General features: G+C 39.4%; 1 protein-coding gene across 2 annotated transcripts; it reads right to left on the bottom strand.

Annotated features, from left to right (window-relative positions):
• Positions 1-1,351: 1,351 nt before the first annotated feature.
• NOL11 (nucleolar protein 11) lies at positions 1,352-20,912 on the bottom strand. Of its 2 annotated transcripts, none has more exons than XM_059148812.1 (18): positions 20,729-20,912; positions 18,653-18,766; positions 18,476-18,532; positions 16,613-16,761; positions 15,208-15,265; positions 14,763-14,907; positions 12,478-12,666; positions 10,766-10,842; positions 8,392-8,515; positions 7,704-7,792; positions 6,520-6,588; positions 5,646-5,830; positions 5,371-5,496; positions 4,985-5,215; positions 4,481-4,562; positions 3,492-3,584; positions 2,871-2,978; positions 1,352-2,707 (listed from the first exon to the last, which is right to left on the bottom strand). In XM_059148812.1, exons 1-18 carry the CDS (start codon positions 20,867-20,869, stop codon positions 2,591-2,593), a joined length of 2,154 nt encoding a protein of 717 aa, XP_059004795.1. In that variant the 5' UTR covers positions 20,870-20,912; the 3' UTR covers positions 1,352-2,590. The 2 variants fall into 2 exon arrangements, with proteins under 2 accessions (XP_059004795.1, XP_059004797.1); XM_059148814.1 differs by having other exon boundaries at positions 4,481-4,559; positions 20,729-20,910.
• Positions 20,913-21,179: the final 267 nt, after the last annotated feature.

Below are 21,179 nucleotides of genomic sequence, written 5' to 3'. Positions count from 1 at the left end.
TCTCAGCTTCTCTATTAGGTGAGAGAGAACTTTTTTGGGGGGAGGCAGAGGGAAAGAGAATCTTAAGCAGGCTCCACCTGAAGGGCAAGACAGACACAGGGCTCAATTTCACGATCCTGAGATCATGACCTGAGCCAAAGTCAAGTTGGATGCTTAACTGACTAAGCTACCCAGGCATTTTTTTTTTTTTTTTGAAGATTTATTTATCTTCGAGAAAGCAAGTGACAGAGTGCGAGCAGGAGGGGTAGAGGGAGAAAGAGAATCTCAAGTGGAATCTATCAGAGAGTCTTTTGAGGATTATACGGATGGAACCCATTTATTGTCACGAGGTGTTCCTATAAACTACATCCCAAGAAGGACTACTGTGAAGCAGGTCTTACACAAACAAAATTTTCCTACACAAAATTATATAGTAATTTGGGGTTATAGTCCTAAGATGAAACACCAAATTACAGTATCCTAAGTATGAAAATGAGCATAAAGTAGTGGAACAACTGGGATCTGAATTGTATTAGAAATGAAATATCTAGGGGCGCCTGGGTGGCTCAGTGAGTTAAAGCCTCTGCCTTTGGCTCAGGTCATGATCCAAGGTGCTGGGATCGAGCCCCATATCAGGCTCTCTGCTCAGCAGGGAGCCTGCTTCCCCCTCCTATCTCTCTGCCTGCCTCTCTGCCTACTTGTGATCTCTGTCAAATAAATTAATAAAAAAAATCTTAAAAAAAAAAAAAGAAATAAAATATCTAATACACAAAAACCACAACTCTATCTGGGGTGCCTGAGTGGCGCAGTCAGTTAAGTGTCAGCTCAGGACATGATCCCAGGGTACTGGGACAGAGCCCCACATCAGGCTCCCTGCTGAGCAAGGAGTCTGCTTCTCCCTCTGCCCCATCCCCCATGCTTGCTCTCTCTCTCAAACAAATAAAATCTTAAAAATAAATAAATAAATAAATAAATAGAATAAAGGATAGAGGAAAAAGGTAAACTGCCTATGGGTAGCGAACACAGATAGATTTATTTTCTAGAAAGATTACTGCAAACCCTCAGAATTGTTACCCTCTAGCTGGACAGATAAGATCCATTATTCAATAACCATTTACTGAACACTAATCATGTGCCTGTGGTCCTGTGTTTAGAGTGCAGAAAGGGTAAGACACAATCCTTGGTTTGAAGGACTCAGCCTATAAGAGTCTGCTGTCAATTGTACTTCAATAAAAAAGTTTTCTGTATGTCCTTATAAAATCCTTCTTTCTAAATTTAGTGACTCAGACCATAGGCAACCTAATTTTGTACTTATATTGAGCATCGGCAATGTTTCTATATTTATAACCAAATTACTAAACTTCACAATAAAGACTGTAAAAGAACCAGTATTTATTTTTATAAGGACATATACAGAAACGACTATGAAAGCCTGCATTTTTTACTTCTGCTGAGAAGTAACTGTAATCACTTTAAACTGAGCAAGAAGTCCTATGACACGAAGTGAAATGACAATTAATATACGGGGTTACCCTTGTAATCTTTTCTCTCAGGCTTAAAGACAGATTAAGCAGCTGCTGTCTGTTACCCGCCGTAGTTCTAACTACAGTTTACAGAGAGTGCCAGCCTAAAATGAAGCCTTTTTCTGATGCAAATTATGTTAAGTAGCTGGGATTCTGTAACTCTGATCTCTATAATCACACTTGAACTTGCATTTCTGCACTAGAGTTTAACAGGAATATTTGTTTTTAACATATTCTAACCCTTCAAGTTAAAACAGGTCTCAAAATGATTTACTTAACAGAGACTTGCACAGCTCAGACGTGTTTCAAGTTATTTATAGAGATCTTATTCAACACCTGAAAGAATTATTTCACTTTTACCAAAGATAAATTTGAGTTTCTTTTCAAGAAACAAAATACCATTTTGTCTACATAAAGTCCCTCACTTGCCCTAAATCCAAAGAATTAAAACGGGAAACTCTATGGTCAGTCAACCTATAAAAAACTATTTTCAGAAGAGAAACCTAAATTACCCACTAATCACGAAGATAATCTGAGAGACAATAAATAGAAAGAGGTATTGTTCAACCCCTGAGCATGTAAAGAAGGTAAAGGACAGAAGAAAGTGGCAGAAGAGAAACCTATGTCTGTATGAACATATGTCCCACCCTGCTTCCAGAATTCACCTCCTTTGTGACCCAAGAGCACTGGGACAGCTTCTGACTCTAATAAAACTACATTCTTGTTAAAATCACCGTTTCTATGGTGATTTTTTTTTCTTTAACTAAATGAAGAACTAATCAAAAAACATGGTAAGAAATTAGATTTTTATCAATACACAAATAAGTTTACTTAAAATCAGCTCAGTTACATATTTAAAAAAAGCTTCGGAACCTCTCCCCACCAATGTCTATAAAGTAAAATAGGTTCACATGAAACCTACAGTCCAACCAGGATCATCCGTAAGTGACGGACCAGGTACTAGCTGACACATTTCTCTTGTCACTGACAGCAAGAGTCACAAACAAAACACATCCCTTGCCTGGATGAGCAGGAAGAAATCAGATAAAAGAGGCTCATAAAACGTCCGTGAAGGAGAACTGGTTATATCAGAAGAGTTCCAGGACTTCAATCGAATATAATTCTCTATTGTTCTTTTCTTGATTTAATTTCTGCAGCTCACGAAAGCTTACTTCAATCTTGTTGAGCTCGGAACAAATGCAAATCTAAAGAAAAAAGTTTCAGAGTAACTTTTACCATAACTTTCACAAGTACAAATCCTCCATGACCACTTATAACTATTCCAAGATAAAAATTTTAAGAATAAATTATAATTTAAGTGATAACTCAGGTACTATGAAACTCAGCATATATCAAATAATCACACACCTGGGATTTCACAAACTTGTAAAGACTCAACAGTAGACTTTTTGCTTCTGGTATCATTACAACAACAGTAAAGTTAGCATCCAGAAGGAGACATATCCAATCCATAATCTGAAGACAAACAGGAAAAGGAAAATTAAGATTTTAAATTTAATTTCAGCTTAATTCATTTTACAAAGTCCAGAATTACATCAGTTATAAAAATTGGTCGTTTTTACTAAAATCTAAACATTTAAGTTTAGAAACAGAGTAATTTCTAACCAGCATAAAAAAACACTCTTCTTCGATTTACACTTATTTCACGGGCATAACTCAATCTTTTTCACATGACTTCACCCATGTAGGGAATTTACAAAACATATGAACAAAGAAAAAAGAGACAAACCAATAAAACTGCCTCTTAATTAGAACAACTGTCGATTACCAGAGGGTAGGCAGGTGGAGGGATAGGGCGAACAGGCAAAGAGGAGTAAGAGAGTTCACTGATCGTGGTAAGCACTGAATGTTTTAAGGAAGGGCTGAATCACTGTACTGTATACTTGAAACTAGTATAATACTGTATGTTATCTATATTTGAATTAAAATAAAAAGTAAAACAATAAATTGAAAAAAAGATGATCTTACTTGGTTCAGGGTTGGAGGGTGTAGCCCAGGAAGAGTCATAGTAGCATTTTCACTACACTTCAGATAAAGGAAATACAAATACTGGAGAAATAGCTGGGTAGGGAAAAAAGGACAATTTATCACCTTGATAGGAAAATGTTCTCTCTATATCAAGCTAACAAAGAGACAAAAAAAAAATTAAGAAGGCACTGAGTTTAGTTATACATCAAACAAATATGCTAGACACCTGGGGAGACAGAAATGAATAAAATGTAGTTGTTGCCATCAATGAGGAATTCACCTGGTTTGGGAGAGGTGGCTGGGGAGCTTATTCTGTTTTTAAGTAGTAAATAGAAAAGAAAATCCATCTCTCAGCAACTTTTAGTTTCTACTTAAAGAAAAACAACAACAACAACAACTAAACACCCAAAACGTGTATGTATCTATGTATGTATGTATATATGTATTTTTAAAGTAATCTCTACACCTAACATGGGCTCGAACTCATAACCCCGAGATCAAGCGTCACATGCTCTACCCCCACCAGCCAGACACTGGCTTTTAACTTAGATGGATTAACCTGGCCTTCAGGCTTGGCACCAGGAATACGCTAAGATCTGCCAACCAAAAGTTACTCGTCTCCTAGACACTATTTTTCAGGATGGGGCTGGGAAACCTCTTATTCACATGAAAGAACCTGATAACCTTTCCAAAAATGCCCTAAAGCTGGTTAGAGTTAAGCAGGAAAATGTACACCAGAAATAAGGGGCACCTGGGTGGCTCAGTCAGTTAAGTGTCTGCCTTCAGCTCAGGTCATGATCCTAGGGCCCAAGGATCAAGCCTCCCCCCGCCTCCACCTGCCCCACGAAGCTCCCCAGACAGTGGAGAGTTTGCTTCTCCCTCTGACCCTTCCCCATCTGATGCACGCTCTCTGTCTCTCAAATAAATAAAGTCTTTTAAAAAATCAATAAAGCAGAAATAAAATTGTATAGGATGCTAAGAACACTTACAGTGACATGTTGTGCTGGAATGTCTTTCAAGTGAGGCAGAAGAAACATTTCGCTGTAAGCCGAATGAAGAATTGCATTTCTACTTAGGACTAAAGGAAAACCTTGTTTCAATAAATAAAGGCTTTTCCACTGAAATTATGAGTAACTCCTTTCCCCAGTGATATCTCTTCTAAATGTATAAGAAGTTTTACTATTCTCAAAGAGTTCTATCACTGAACTTCCTCATAAATACCGGAGGGGATTTGGGATACTTCACTCCTGTAATTGGCATTTATCCAGAATATTAATTTTTAGAATCAATAAAGTTTCTGCCCTCACAAAGCTTCTTAAATCAGGTTTAAGAAAGCTGTTTGCAGAGAGCACTGACTGTATTCCATTTTCCAGCAGAAACTGAAAAAAACTGGAAAACAAAATAACCGAAATGATCTATTTACTCCCTCGTTGCTGCTCAGCACTTGAGTGTAGGGAAAGAGACAATGCGGGAGAAATTATTTCAAAGGATACAGCAGAGCTGCTCTCTTTGGTATCACAGGGCACGACATGGTCTCCTCTGCTGCATCCTGAGGCTTTTTGTTTAACTCCCGATCACAGTTACCACAGTTTTCTTCTTCAGCATTGAAGCCATTGTGAAGAACTTCCGTTTGCTCTTCCATTTTCTCCTCTTGCACAGAATCACTATAGTCAGAAACTGATTCCATATTGATTTCTGCTTCTTGAAGACTGCCATCACTAATGCTATCGTGTTAATTGAAAGCGAGAAATGAATTCTAATCACTGCATGATCTCACTGGACAAATGTTCATTTTGTAGGCATTCAAAGTTTCAGAAATCAAGTAATGTAAAAGATTAAAAATGCAGTAATGAAAAAGGACCCTCAGCTTCTAACTTACCTCAAGAAAATTTTTAAGCACGCACAGGTGACTGATTCGGGAATGTCAGGGAACTGTTGTAGACAGAGCTGTAACACCTGTACATCTGCCTTTTCTAAGGCAGCCTCCATCAAGCCAGGGCATAAGCTAAGACAAAAAAATCATGAATCATTCTGGTGTATTAAAAAAAATCTTAAGTGCAAATACTGTATAAGCTTTTTCAGAGTATGAAAATTAGTAAAAATCAAGGTCAAAGAAGTTATTGCATGTCAAGTTTGGTATACAGAAACACTTACCTATGAGAAAGCACATGTGTTTGGATAAGCTGCATCAAAGAGTTCCGGGGATAAAATGATGGTTCTGCTTTGTGTCTTCCCAGGAGTTCTGATACTATGTCTCCAATAATAGTATTAAAGTCAGGTGTTGGCTTAATGGCCAAAAATTTACATAGTTCTTCTTCAATGTGTTTTTCTGAATCTTTCTGAAAGGGCAGAAGACAGTTCAGTCCGGTACATTAAAGTCACTCTGAACTTTAAAGTTGCTGGCTTGGGGTGCCTGGGTGGCTCAGTGGGTTAAGCCTCTGCCTTCGGCTCAGGTCATGATCTCAGGGTCCTGGGATTGAGCCCCGCATCGGGCTCTCTGCTCAGCAGGGAGCCTGCTCCCCTTCCTCTCTCTGCCTGCCTCTCTGCCTGCCTCTCTGCCTACTTGTGATGTCTCTCTCTCTCTCTGTCAAATAAATAAATAAAATCTTTAAAAAAAAGAAAAAAAAGTTGCTGGCTCAACATTTTCTTAAATCATTAACAGTATTCATGCAATCCTGTGAACCTAGAGTTGATGCTGCAATTCACTGCCCAAAGACAAAACTACAAAACACAAAACAAAACACAATGCCAGAGTTTAGAAATAAAATTCTTTAAGAGGCTAAGTTACAAACATATTCAATGCAAAGGGAAAGAGATAGTGATGAGGCTGCCACCATCACAGTGACCTCACAAAATACTTAGTAAAAGTCAAATAAGCCAAAGTACTAGATAGCTCTGACCACCTTAATGTACTACACAACTGTTAGCTACAGATACAAAAAAAAAAATCATAAAAATAAGAATGAATGAAAGTAGATGGGATTTAACCACTTGAGCTGATTTTTGGTATTTTTAATACTATATTTACCTTTATAGCAGACAGAAGTTGTTTGGATGCTGGATTCTGTACATTCACTTCAGTTTTTCTTCTCCTTAACTGGAATCAAGTAAATTAATGAGGTTCTCAAAACAATGCCAAAGATCCAAAATATATTTAAGAGACTATAAGGTGTCCTAAAGAGTCTAGAATAGCATACGTATGCTCTAATCAAAAACTTTTTAAACTATCTTAATTTGGTTATAGTGAAAAGTGGATTTATTGCAACTAATTTAAATACCTTTAAGACTTTTAATGTATTTGTTTCTTAAACACAAAATCTCTACTCTCAGGAAGGCATTATTACTAATTGCAAACTGCCCATTTTCCTATCTGTGTCTTAAACATATATATGCCCATAAAAATTAACTACTACACTACACATGTCATTTCTGGATAACAGATGTCAGGTTCGTGGGTTCAAGATTCAAATAGCTCTGTCATTAAGATCAAATATAGGGGTGCCTGGGTGGCTCAGTCGTTGAGTGTCTGCCTTCAGCTCAGGCCAAGATCTCAGGGTCCTGGGATTAAGTCCTACATTGGGCTCCCTGTTCAGTGGGGAGTTTGCTTCTCCCTCTCCCACAGACCCCTCCCATGGGTCACATGCACATGCATGCATGCTCTCTCTCTCAATAAAATCTTTTTTAAAAAAGATCAAGGGCACCTGGGTGACTCAGTGGGTTAAGCCTCTGCCTAAGGCTCAGGTCATGATCTTGGGGTCCTGGGATCAAGCCCCACATTGGGTTCTCTGCTCAGCAGGGAGCCTGCTTCGCCTTCTCTAGCTGCCTCTCTGCCTACTTGTGATCTCTCTGTCAGATAAATAAATAAATAACATCTTTTAAAAAAAGGTAAGAAAGATCAAAGGGGGGGAGCCTGGGTAGCTCAGTGGGTTAAGCCTCTGCTTTCAGCTCAGGTGATGGTCTTGGGGTACTGGGATTGAGGCCAGCATCAGGCTCTCTGCTCAGCAGGGAGCCTGCTTCCCCATCTCTCTCTGCCTGCCTCTCTGCCTACTTGTGATCTGTCTGTCAAATAAATAAAAATTAAAAAAAAAAAGAAATATCAAAGCTATAAGCATTATACAGATGTGAATCATTAAGGTAATTCAACCTTTTCTTTTTTTTCTCCCCCCCCCACCACATTTGCATTAACATTTCTATTTCAACTACTAAACTTACAATTCTCTTCGACTGCTCTGAGTTCTGGGATCCAAGTCTATGTCCCCGAGATGTTTCCCAGTTTACAAAGTGAGGCACAGTCTGAGTGCCTAAGAAAACACAAAGCATACAATTTCTGGAATTTTTTGACCTACTGTATTTTGCCAACCAATCAAAGAACAACAAAAAAATGACCATTTGTGCACAGTTTAAGAGAAGCATTAAAGACCACTGAATTCCCCTGAGAACCCCAGATCAGTACGTCATAATACAGTATAAAGCTACGTGCCAGTAACATTAAGCCAAGAGAGGAGACCACTGATAAGCCTGGAAGGTTGAAACTATTAATCATTTTGTCTGGACTCTCGCACTGCCCCTGATGTCAGAACCAGGCTGACATCAGTCTAGATCTTCAGTCTGCAGCAGCATCTGCAATGGAGACTGTTCCCAAGGTAGACACCTGGGTCAAGGAAACTTCAATAATCGTGGCAAATTTCAACATCAAAAACAGGTTCTGCAAACTGATGGTTGTAGAAATCTACATCAAACTGGATGTTAATAAAATGGTTTATCTTAGTAAAAAAACAGAAAGTCCGGGGGCACCTGGCTGGCTCAGTCAGTAGAGCATGCAACTCTTGATCTCAGGTTCAAGACCCACAATGGATATAGAGGTTACTTAAAAAAACAAATCACAAACAGAAGTTCCTACCTGGATCTTGACTGTGCTTGAGTTTTCCAAGAGCACCTGCTAATGAAGATACTTCACACTTGTATGGAATCACCATAAGAAATTTTCCATGTAGCACAAATAAATTTTCCCCATAATACCAGAGCTACAAAAAAAACGTTATAAAAAATGTAAGCAGGGGCACCTGGGTGGCTCAGTCATTAAACATCTGCCTTTGGCTCAGGTCATGATCCCAGGGTCTGGGATTGAGCCCCGTATCAGGCTCCCTGCTCATCAGGAAGCCTGCTTCTCCCGCTCCCACTTCCCCTGCTTGTATCCCCTCTCTCACTGTTTCTCTCTATCTCTGTCAAATAAATAAATAAAATCTTTTTAAAAAGAAAAAGAGTAAGCAATTTTTTCTCCCACTTTTAAGATCTGAGCTGCATTTATAACAATAACTTACGGTATGAGAAATCTTAATATAACAACAAAAAAAATTGACAAAACAAAGTTAAGCAACTTTCCAGAATAATCTCACATGTACAATCTACTAACTGGGTAGGTTTACACAGCTCTTACTTTTGCCCACATCTGAATAAAGCATAATTTGAAGGACACTCTTTACTCCTAAAAATCTGACCAACATATGCATTTAAAATGATTACTTAAAAGTAACACTGCCACTGTTATACACCTATTAATGTAATAATTACCAAGGGTACTGTAACAGGGTACTCTGTTAATGACGTGCTAGGTGATAAAAGCAGAATTTAATGTTTTTGTTTTGGTTTTGGTGCAGAAAGGTGATTTTTATTAAAGCACGGGGACAGGACCCATGGGGAGAAAGGGCTGCTGCTAACATTGTTTCTATCTTATCACTCCACTTTTTAAAATGGTAAAATGTAAGATGGATATATGAACAAAAAGCTTAAAGGAACATGGAAATCAAACAAGTTTGTTAGAGTGGTAGAACTGTAAGTGGTTAATTTTGTTATTATTTGTTTCAATATAAAATCATATTATATGCTGTGAAATTTAGTCTCCTTATGCTCTAATTACAACTCTCTTAACATCACATTACCTTGATTACATTTTATTTATGTATGAACATGCATTCACTAAACAACCAATCTTTATGGGCACCTTTGATAGACACTGAAGAAAAAATGGATAACAAAACAGACAAGGACCCCTGCCTCAGAAGTTTGGTCTGGCTGGCTAACATTTAAACTCTTCAATAATTCTTATGTAAGCAGCGCCTGAGTGTCTCAGTCAGTTAAGCATCCAACTCTTCTATTTCAGCTCAGGTCATGATCTCAGGATCCTGGGATGCAGCCCCATAGCGGCCTCTGCACTCAGCGGGGAGTCTACTTGAGATTCACTCTCTCCTCTCCCTTTGCCCCTCCCCATGCTCGTGCCTGCCCTCCTTCTCTTTGTCTTTGTCTCTCAAATAAATACAGAAATAAATCTTAAAAAAAAAAATCCTTATGTAACTCCATGATAATGTTTACCATGTAACCTAAAAGACTAATTTCTTAAGAAAAGTAACAGCCCTGGTGTATGGTTCAAAATACAAGTGGAACTGGAATGGGGCTCCTGCCTGGCTTAGTCAGGAGAGCATGTGACTCTCGGTCTCGAAGTTGTGAGTTCAAGCCCCACAATGGAGATAGAGAATACTTAAAAATAGTAATAATAAAGGGGCACCTGGATGGCTCAGTAGGTTAAGCCTCTGCCCTCAACTCAGGTCATTATCTCAGGCTCATGGGATTGAGCCCCATATCAGGATCTCTGCTCAGCCGGGGGAGCCTGCTTCCCCCTCTACCGGCCTGCCTCTCTCCCTACTTGTGATCTCTCCCTCCAACAAACAAAAAAATAAAATCTTTAAATAATAATAATAATAATAATAATAATAAAAAACAGAAATATTTATAAGAAATACAAAAGAAAAACTTCAAACCAAAGAGCAGCTATGTTTTATTTGCTCATTGTTCTTCCTTGATCTAAAATTGCCTATAGGGGCGCCTGGGTGGCTCAGTGGGTTAAAGCCTCTGCCTTCGGCTCAGGTCATGATCCCAGGGTCCTGGGATGGAGCTCTGCATCGGGCTCTCTGCTCAGCAGGGAGCCTGCTTCCTCCTCTCTCTCTGTCTGCTTCTCTGCCTACTTGCGATCTCTGTCTGTCAAATAAATAAACAAAATCTTAAAAAAAAATAAAATAAAATTGCCTATAATTGAAAGTGACAAACTTAACAAAAATTGAAACAATAACCAAATTAAATATAATCTTGCAAGTAAAAATTATTTTCTCAATTTAATCAAAAACTGCCAAATTATTAAAATATGAAGTCTCTTCCTTTATACTGTATTTATCATGCACAAAAGTACCTAAATTTGAAAATCCCCCAAACCAAAAACTTACTTGACCGCTGGTCCCCTGTGATAGCTCTTTGGAAGTCTGTAGTGTTTGAAATTTTGTATTCCATATGGAGATGCATTCTACAAAGTAAGACAAACAAATTCAGAGTTGTACCACATATAAACATGTGATGCTGAGGGTGATGGGGAAGGAAGTGAGGAGATTAGGGACACTCACAGTTAAACACGTAAGTCTTGTTTTATTAGGTATAAAATGAGTAATGAAGACCGTGATTGCCGCAGAAACTCAAGGAAATGAGATGGGTGAAGACAGTGGGCTTATGGGATCTACATACCTTCCCCTCAATTTTGCTGTGAACCTTAAACTGCTCTAAAAAAATAAAGTGTTAATAATAACAATAATAAATTAGTAATAAATGTTGATATGGAAAGGGCTCTACGATCCCTCAGTAAGTGGATAAGGTGCACAAGTGTGAATGGTATGCTACTATACGTGTAAAGAGAAGAGGAAAGAAAAATATGTAGTAGTATTTGCTTGTACGCATGTGCTTGTACCCATGTCTAGAAAGAGACACAGGAAGCTCTAACAGTAGTTACCGGGCTTTGGTGGTTAGAGCATGACCCAGAAGAGGGATGACGGTAGGGGCGAGAGAAGCATAGCACGGTAAAGTGACAGTGCCGGGACTGGAGATCAGTAAGGTCTGTGGTCTGGGTAAAAAGGGTCACCCTACTTAGTTATCCAATACCTGTCTGCTGACTTGTAAAACAGGACTGCTGTTAGTAACTACTTTCTTTCCCAGTGTTGCTGAAAGATTAAATGATACAAACAAGGTAATAAACCTAAAATGCCCTGCACAGGATAGCTATGCTGTAACTAGTAGCTCCTATCTTAAGAGGGAGAAACTTAATAACAAAGTACACGGACTAGGATGGCCAGGTTAAGCGTACAGTCAGTAGGAAGCCTGGGATGAATAAATCAAAGGATTCTTGCTCAGAAACTGAGAAAAGAGACTGGAATGAGTGGATGAGGTCTAGACTATGGAGAGACCTGAATACTAGACAAAATATTCTGAGTTTCATAGTGTTGCCTGAAAGACCCTAATCTCACACCTGCCAGAACAAATGTATTTTTTGTGATAGACAGTAAGTCTGTGTTTGTGTGTGTGTGTGGAGGGGTTATCTGGGGGCAAGGTGAGGTGGAAATGAGAATGAATGCTCTTATGTCAGAGATGAAAAAGCCTATTAGCAGTCCCTGAATATCAGGTTGTCCAAGTCTAGTGGATTTCCTTTCTGCTGAAAGGCTATGAATTCGAATCCCTACCACAAGGCTTACTGATGATCAAATGCCTCTGGGCTGGCACAGATATTGGCAGTTTTTATTCCTTTAAGACATCAGTCACAGGCAAGGTAGTGATAGAAGGAATATTTCTAAAAGACAGGGCACCTGGCTGGCTCAGTCAACAGAGTATGTGACTCTTGATCTCAGGGGTTTGAGTGTTGGGTGTAGAAATAAGTAAAAATAAATAAATAGGTAAATAAGTAAATACACAAATAAATAAAATAAACTTAAAAAAAGTAACTAATGTAAGATGAAATCAAAGACCTATTCAAGGAGAGTTAGGAAGCTACAAAAATAATTTGATTATGATGCTAAAGAAAATTAATAGGTGATAATAAATAAAAAAGAAAAAGACTAAAAGGTATACTTTGAAGGAAAAATCCAAAGGACTTATTAATGGATCAGATTTCAGTCACCCTTGGAAGATGGCAGCGGTGGTCCTAGGACCGCTACATGATCTTGATCCAGGACGGTGAGTGCAACACCATTTCGAGCATCATCAGACACCACAGTCTTGAGCAACAGTGATCTAACCACCCTCTGATCTTTCTCTGGGTCACTTGGATGTATTGGTACCAAGGTTTCATATATACATCCATCAGAGCCTGTTGGAAACAAGTATTTGCTATTATCAGATAAAGGACAGCTCTGTATCTGTTACAGTTCAAGGTACTAGGTTGTTTATAAGTTGTATCAATTTCATATAGGATACAACTAGAAAAATAAACAGATTCAAAATCATACCACTCTATGCTTTCCCTTAAATTGTACTACAAACGTAAACATGAGGGAGGAATATTATTATTAAATCTCTCAGTAAGAAATGTCACAACAGCTAAATACTCATAATAACTGACACTATGTGAGGGAACTGCAGAAATACCAACAATCTAGTCACTAAAAGGATATACCTCACATTCAACATCAATTAGCTTCTGGTCTATACATGACTTTTCTCATTACTGTGTCACCCTGAAAACCATATGAAATTGCTGTTTTTTGGCATGTCAATTGAATTTTGGCAATTTTACTGTGGTTTTAGTTATGCTACAGGAAGATTTTATGGCCTTTGCTTCAGACTCCCTTATTACAGTATTCATTCAGTAAGCTAAAACTTCACTCATAAACTTTCACTCAGCAATAAGTGCATCTGGGGCAGCTGGCTGGCTCAGTCTGTAGAGTATGCAACTCTTAATCTCCGTTGTGAAGTCAAGCCCCATGCTGGGCATGAAGCCTACTTAAAAAAACAAAACTAAACCAAACCAAACCAAACCAAACCACATCACTAAGTATATCTTACAGATTAAACTATAAGAAAACCAGTCCCTCTTAAGCAAAGGCATTAAGTGAATTCCGAAGACCTTCTAGATAAAATAAATGATGGGAACTTTTTCTTAATAGCCATTGCAAACATCTGCACATTAAAAAATCTCACAGATTTTTTAATTGGGGTGGGAGGAAAGGATAATTCGATGACGGGCAGTAAGGAGGGCACTTGATGTAATGAGCCCTGGGTGTTATATGCCACTGACGCATCACTAAATTCTACCTCTGGAACCAATAAAAAAAAAAGATATTAAGATTTTTAAACTGTCATACTATGAAAATATTGTTCTTGTTCCTTCCTCCCTTAATTCTCTCAGAACAACTTCAAGAGGAGCCATAAAGGGCAGGATAAAGAGGACACCACAAAGGCATTTTTCTTTTTCCTCGTCACCTAAGATTAGGGTTATACTTTAGACCATTAGGTATAGATAGATAATCTACAAGGGATCAACAAATCTATAAAATGCTGGCTGGCATAGGCCACGAATGCTTTGTTAGATTCCGTTAATTCACCTGCCTCCACCATCGTTCAAAGAAGGGTACCCTAAATCTTAAGGCTAGAAAAGAGAACTTGAAGGGTCACTCAATACCAACCTTCGTTATTTTGTTATTTTATTATTTATTTACTTATTTGTAAAGTTTTTATTTATTTATTTGACATAGAGAGTGTGTGCATGTATGTGTGAGCATAAGTAGACAGAGCAGCAGGGAGAGGGAGAAGCAGGTGAGCATAGATCCCAATGTGGGATGCGATCCCAGGTCCCTAGGACCACAACCTGAGCTGAAGACACACACTTAACGGACTAAGCCAACTAGGGCCGCCTTAGTTACTTTATGCTTCATACTTACAGTATCAAAGAACCTAGCCTTATGATGATAAAGATAAAAAAAAGATTTTTCCCTTTTTTATTGGTATTATGTTACTACTGCTTTTTATATATATACACACACACACACATATATATATTTTTTTCTTTTTAGCATATTTTATTTATTTAAAAGAGCGAGATGGCAAACATAGACAGGGGGAGAGGAAGAGGGAGAAAGGGAGGAGCAGACTCTGCTGAGGAGGGAGCCCAGGACTGGGAGGTCCCAGGACCTCAGGATCATGACCTGAACTGAAGGCAGACACTTAATGGACCAAGCACTCACGTGCCCCGATAAATCTTAAGATATAAAAATTAGCTGCAGAGAACCAGTGACGTAATGCATGACAGATAAGGCAAAGTACAAAAAGTGAAGACACAAATGCTTGGAAGGAAGCACGGGAAGTGAAGTGCTACAATAGAAAACTGCAAAAAAACCTCAGATGCTAACTCAGAAAACCCACCATGCTTTATTTATAATCTCTGTAAGTTTGAAGAAAAATACTTACTTAATGACATCAAAGAGATGAATTTCCGATCCACAGATGCAGTGAAACTCTGTATAACAGATTTTTCTTCTTGTCCAAGTACGAGCGTGTATTTGCTTAAGGTATGTGAGTTGAACTTTTGTATGTAAGCAAAGTAATTTCCATGCTGCACATAAAAAGGTTATTTTGTTTAAAAATATTCCCATTTCAACCAATTATATTTAAATGTTAAAGCCAGTTGTCACCCTCCTAATTACTTTAATGAGTGCTTAAAAACCTCATGTCCAATTAAAGTAAAATTGTTCTACAAAATATTTCTTTGTAACTAGAAGATTTTTTTAGTATTAAAAAAGATACACAATAAAGAAAATCTTCTGAGAAATACTAAAGCCCATTTTAGTTTAAAAATAATATATGTGAATTTGAAATGTCACAAAATAGGCCAGGAATTAAAGATACCACTTACTTTTTCAGTAATAAAAATTAGAACAGGATGCTTAAATACCATGAAAATCTTTGTCCACCTAAAAAAAGAGGAAGAAAATTTATAAAATGCCAAATCACCAGCTGAGAGAAACCTATCAAGCTAAATTTCAGACAATATCTTCTATTATTTTTTTGGGTCAAAGAGATGCCAGAGAACTTAATTCAGTATTTCAAAATACATTTCACAGAGAATTAGTAGGTATTTCTCTGCCAAATGAATCTCTGGATTAAATGCAAGTTGCTTAACTTCCCGGAGCTTTAAAGACAATGTGAACTGTAAAGCTCCAAAAGGGTGGGTGTGTGACAGTAGGCAGTGTTATTCAACTTATTTGACTCTTCCCCTTCCCCTTCCTTTCAGTCACTTTTAGGACTAGTGCTCTGAGGAAAACGTTAGGATCTCACCTGCCTGGAGAGGAGGCACAGGGAAGATAAAGGGCTTGTAACTGAGGCTACATAGCCAAATTCCGGCAAGGTGGCTACTAGAACTCACATCCTCTACCTATACCCCTTTTTCCTGAAGATTTCCTCCAAACACAGCTGCTCACACATTAGAGCCATTCAACAGAGCAGTCCAAGATACACCTGGTCATTGTCTACATTGTTCACTAAGTACAAGGCTTCCTTCTGACTTTTAGAAATTTAGCTTGCATCAAGTGGACCAGGAGAGGCAGCAAGTTAACTAAATAGGGAATGTGATAAAATAATGGGGACTGAAGGGGCACCGGAGTGGCTCAGTCAGTTAGGTGTCTACCTTCGGCTCAAGTCATGATCCCAGGGTCCGGGGATCGAGCCCCGAATCAGGCTCCCTGCTTGGTGAGGGTCTGCTTCTCCCTCTGCCTGCCATTCCCTTGTTTGTACAAAATCTCTCTCTCTGACAAATAAATAAAATATTAAAAAAAAAAAAAAAAGGGGGAGGGGACTGGAGAAATGTAAAATCATGAAATTTCCTTCTATCATTTGAGAGTCATTTTCCCAGTTTGACACCAGGATCTGGGAAAGCAGGGTGCTCAAAGCATATCATCATGTCACTAACAACAAACTATACTTGTCCTCGGGGGTAAGGGTCCTGACCTTGGCAGTTAGGACAATGTAACAGGGAGAGATCTTGGGCTCATGGCACTACCCACGTCATCTTCAAATAACTCCTACACAGTCTTCTGTCATCAAAACAGAACTCACATGCCTATGAAGTCTCCCCAATCACCTATCACTCCAGAGGCTTTTGGAGGATGCTAATTTGGTCAACGGCATATAAATGGTTTTTAATTAAGCTTTTCCTGTATTTATAACCAAAATACTTTTGAACAAAGCAAAGAATGGTATAAAAAATAAGGACAGTACATTTTTATTTTGGAAAAAATTCACTTACAAGTATTGGAACTTACTTAATCACTTCTTCATCAGAGATAACAGTTTCAATTTTCTGCTGGGGCTCTGCAAGCAAGGCCTCTAAGCCACGAACAGCACCTTCCTTGAATAGCACTAAGGGTTCTGCCCCTTGTACTGAATGTATCCTATATATCTCAGCAGACAACTAGAAGAAAGTAAGAATGCATTAGTTTTTATTCTAAAACAATTGTTACCTAAGAGAATAAGGACATTTACAGAAAGCTTATTTTTAAGAACTGACTTGTTTTCATTTTGATTCAGCTTTATGTGGTTCCATAGTCAAATGTACAACATAAAGTAGATACAGAAGCCTTTTGCTCCTATACCATTTACCCTGTCCCCTGCTCTACCCTTAAGTCGCCACTTTATATTTATTTATTTATTTGAAGATTTTGTTTATTTATTTAGAGAGAACATGGGTGAGCAGAGGGAGGGGCACAGGGAGAGGGAAAGAGAAATCAAGCAGGCTCTGTACTGAGCGCAGAGTCCAATGTGGGGCTTGATCTTACAACCCTGAGATCATGACATGAGCCTAAATCAAGAGTCTGACACTTAACTGACTGAACCAACCGTAAATCATCATTTTTATGAATTTTGGTTTGTTCTTTTATTTTGACTACTGGAGGGAGGTATAACCTGGCTCTCAAAACCTGAAGGTGGGGAGAGGCATAAATGACACCACTAATGCAGTTTTAAGCAGTTCTGGGGCTAGATAAAGACTGATGCCATAATTACAAGTACAGCCTGTAAGCCCGAGAAAAGAAGTTAACTCCACTGTAAAATTAAGGATCATGTTACTGCAAGGTGAATAAAAAGACTAGGGCCAGGAGACAACACAGTTAGCTAGCTAGAAGTTTCAAGGGTCCAAGTGGTAACTGTCATTACATCTCAATCAGTTCTATCACGCGCCACTTCTAAAATCTGCCAATTATATTTAGTTAGACATTCAGAACTGGAAAGAACTTTCAAGGTCACCCTAGTTTGAGACTCTCATTTTTAAGTAAGAAAAGTTAATTAACACACTTTAGGTTAGGGGTGCTTGGGAGGCTTGATCTGTTAAGCTTATGACTCTTGATTTCAGCTCAAGCCATGATCTCAGGGTTGTGAAATCCAGCCCTGTCTCTGGCTCCATGCTCACAGGGGTCTGCTTGAGATTCTCTTTCTCCCTTCTACCACCCCCAACCACTTGCACGTGCTCTTTCTCTCTCAAATAAATAAACAGATCTTTAAACACACACACACACACTTTAGGTCATTAGTAGAAAAGGCACAGATACTCAAGGTTCTTTGTTACTGTATTCTGCACACTCTTAAGATATATAATAAAATCAGCAGGGTCTGTTCTACCTATTTTAAGAAAGGGCACAGTGAATTTCTCACAAGGGACACATCATAAACATCTAAACTCATGGAAGTAACTGAAAATGTACCATTCAGGAATTATTTAAATCCTTAATCTCATGTAATAATAAAGTTTCTATTTTCTAACACATTAATGAACTAAGATGTGTTCCAAGATACACTATAAAGTAACTAGAATGAAAAGCTGATATAACTTTTATGCTCACTCACAGATATACTAAGATAAACAAAATACTGCATTACAAATTATTCCATCTCACCAATAAGCTAATAGACACACTAGTAAATCCAAAGAATAATATGTGAGCCTGGGTGGGTCAGTTAGTTAAGTCTCTCCTTTCAGCTCAGGTCACGACTGCGGGGTCCTAGGACTGAGCCCTGCATCAGACTCCCTGCTCAGCCGGGAGCTGCTTCTCCTTCTCCCCACTTGTGCTCTCTTTCTTTCTCTCAAATAAATAAAAATCTTAAAAAAAAAAAAAAAAAATCCAAAGACTTACTGTAGCTTTAAATACTTTATCCAGGTTTACGTCTTCATTACTCCATATTCTCAAAACCTTAAATCAATACACACAAGTTAAAAAAGCATTTCAATTTCCACTTACACTTAACACAAGTAGTTAATAAATCGACATTTGATTTGTTGCATATATTATATAAGAAGTTTTAAAACTCACCTTATTATCATGTACAACAATATACTCTCCAGTTTGAAAGTTGCATACAGCTGGACATGTTATAATTTGACCTTGTTTCACTGACCAGCTTCCCAAGGGTTTCTGATCAGAAACCTAGCAAAATCAAGGCAACGTACAATATTCAGAAAGTCAATTTCAGATATTAAAGCAATTAAATTTACAGCAAAGACAAAGAAAATAATAATTAAAATAATAACATTTAATAAATTTCCTAAAGTAAAAAGGTAAGTAATCACAAAAAAGGCAAACACTGTACGATTTCACTTAAGACAGAAAGTAGAATGGTGGTGTCCAGGGCCGCGGAAATGGGGAGTTACTGCTTATTTCAGTTTTTCAAGATGAAGAGTTTGGGAAATGGATGGTGTGATGGCTGCACAACATAAACATACTTAATATACTGTACACTATATTCAAAAAATAGTTAACAGTAAACTGCATGTTGTATTTTACTACAAATATAAAAAGCTGGAGGTGCCAGGGTGCCTGGTTGGCTCAGTCATTAAGAGTCTGCCTTCCGCCTCTGGTCATGATCCCAGGACCCTGGGATCCAAGCCCTGCATCAGGCTTGCTCAGCGGTAAGCCTGTTTCCTCCCTCTCCCATTTCCCTGTTTGTGTTCCCTCTCTCACTGTCTCTCTCAGACATCAAATAAAGAAAATATTTTAGGGCGCCTGGGTGACTCAGTGGGTTAAGCCTCTGCCTTCGGCTCAGGTCATTATCTCAGGGTCCTGGGATCGAGGCCCGCATCGGGCTCTCTGCTCAGCAGGGAGTCCACTTCTCCCTCTCTCTGCCTGCCTCTCTGCCTACTTGTGATCTCTCTCTCTATTTCAAATAAATAAATAAAATCTTAAAAAAAATAAAATAAAATATTTTAAAAACACACACACACGACAAAAAACTTGGGGTGCCTGGGTGGCTCAATTGGTTAAGCCTCTGTCTTTGGCTAGGGTCATGATCTGAGTCCCGGGATGACCTGCCAACTCCCCCCACCAGCCTCCCAGCTCAGCAGCAGTCTGCTTCTCCCTCTTTCTCAAATATTCTTTAAAAAAAAAAAAAAAAACTTTAAAAAATTAATTAAAATGAAAATGTAACTGAGTTACTAAAAGAAAAAAGTAAATTAACAACACTTTTTAGTAATTAGTACATTTTAAAAAATGGGATTCCACTGTGCCTTTGAACGGGGCATGGGAAACTGAGCAGCTATACCCGGGATCATGCCAATTCCAGTCACTGTATTTGTATGTAGGAACTGCGAAATTTTAAGTCCACCTGACGGTGGAGGTAAAAACCAACAGTGTCATCAGAAAGAGTCAAGACCAGCAAACGCTACAGGGAATGTTGGCAACCTGCTCCCAAAACTTCAGAGTAGATACCTAGCTTCTTAAAGACACGGGAAACTATGTTCAGCAGTCCAGATAAAAATAATTACTTTCTACGAGATTACTAAAAGCAAAACTGCTCAGGAGTCTTGAGTGAACAGTTTGGATAAAAAGGGGGCGGGACCTACAGAGCCTGCCCAGGACTCAACTCCAGGATTTACAGCGGATAGTTAGTTGGCAACTGACAGCTCACTCGGAATCAGGATTGCACCAAGCTACTAAGAAATCAAACGAGCAAAACAATGCGCAAAACTGTCCCCCCAAAGAGAGGGGGAAAGTGTATGGGCACAAAGTTAAACCACTGTTCCCACGCTGCCAGTCAGTCTCTCCCGCCCGATCTCCGTTCAAGCCTTCTGCGGGCAGCGAGAGTAACTGAAAACCCGGGAGGGGATCTTAAGGCCATCACCGGGAGATGCGAAGCGAAAGCCCAGGTTTTCCTTTCCTTTCTGAGTCTAACCCACGTGCACTCAGACGCTCCGCCGCCTGAAAGTCGGAAAGATGTCTCTCTCTCTCTCCAGAAAAACAACCGAGTCCTACACTAGACCTCATTCAGCGTCCCGGAGAGGCCAAGCCAGCTCTCCAATAAGCCGCTCGACGATCTCTCTCTGAAGCTGTGAGAAACCTGCAGCTCTGGCTCTGTGCTCAGAAAGGGGCGCTCTCCGACCACATCACCCTCACCTTATAGAGGATGACGGTCCTGCCGCCGTCCGTCACTAAAAACTGGTCTGCTTTGTCGCTCTGTTCCACGCCTAGGAGTCCGTGAGGCCCGGCACCCAAGGGTACCGCAGACAACGTGAACCCCTCCTCCAAGGCTGCCATTTTGGGCAAACCTACTGACTGCAGCTCATTCCTCCCGGCAGGCTTTGCGCTTTCTCTCGCGAGAACTAGGAGCCCGACAGGGCAGACACTTGCCAAATAAGAACCCTGTTTGCTGAGCGGGCGACCTCTGGCGGGCGTGGCTGGCGCGGCCCGTGTGCCTGGCGGTGGGCACCGCCGGGTGAGCGGAGCCTGGACGTTGCCTCTAGACTCCTCCTCCTAGCCACGCCCCTCGGAGTCCCGGATGTACTCCTCCGGAGACGGGAAGGGCGGGCCTGGGAATGTCTTACCTGTCACTTGCAGTCGCTTCGGC

The sequence above is a fragment of the Mustela lutreola genome, chromosome 15 (assembly GCF_030435805.1).
Source record: "Mustela lutreola isolate mMusLut2 chromosome 15, mMusLut2.pri, whole genome shotgun sequence".
In the NCBI taxonomy this organism is placed as follows: domain Eukaryota; kingdom Metazoa; phylum Chordata; class Mammalia; order Carnivora; family Mustelidae; genus Mustela; species Mustela lutreola.
Note: the sequence above shows the minus strand (reverse complement) of the source record. Positions and strands in the feature narration are given on the sequence as shown.

Coding starts and splice junctions, on each gene's coding strand:
- NOL11 (XM_059148812.1), bottom strand. CDS start 20,869: ATGGCAGCCTTGGAGGAGGGGTTCACGTTGTCTGCGGTACCCTTGGGT. Junction 16,762..18,475: donor ATAAAGTATTTAAAGCTACA/GTAAGTCTTTGG, acceptor ACTTTCTTCTAG/TTGTCTGCTGAGATATATAG. Junction 15,266..16,612: donor TCTGATGAAGAAGTGATTAA/GTAAGTTCCAAT, acceptor CTCTTTTTTTAG/GTGGACAAAGATTTTCATGG.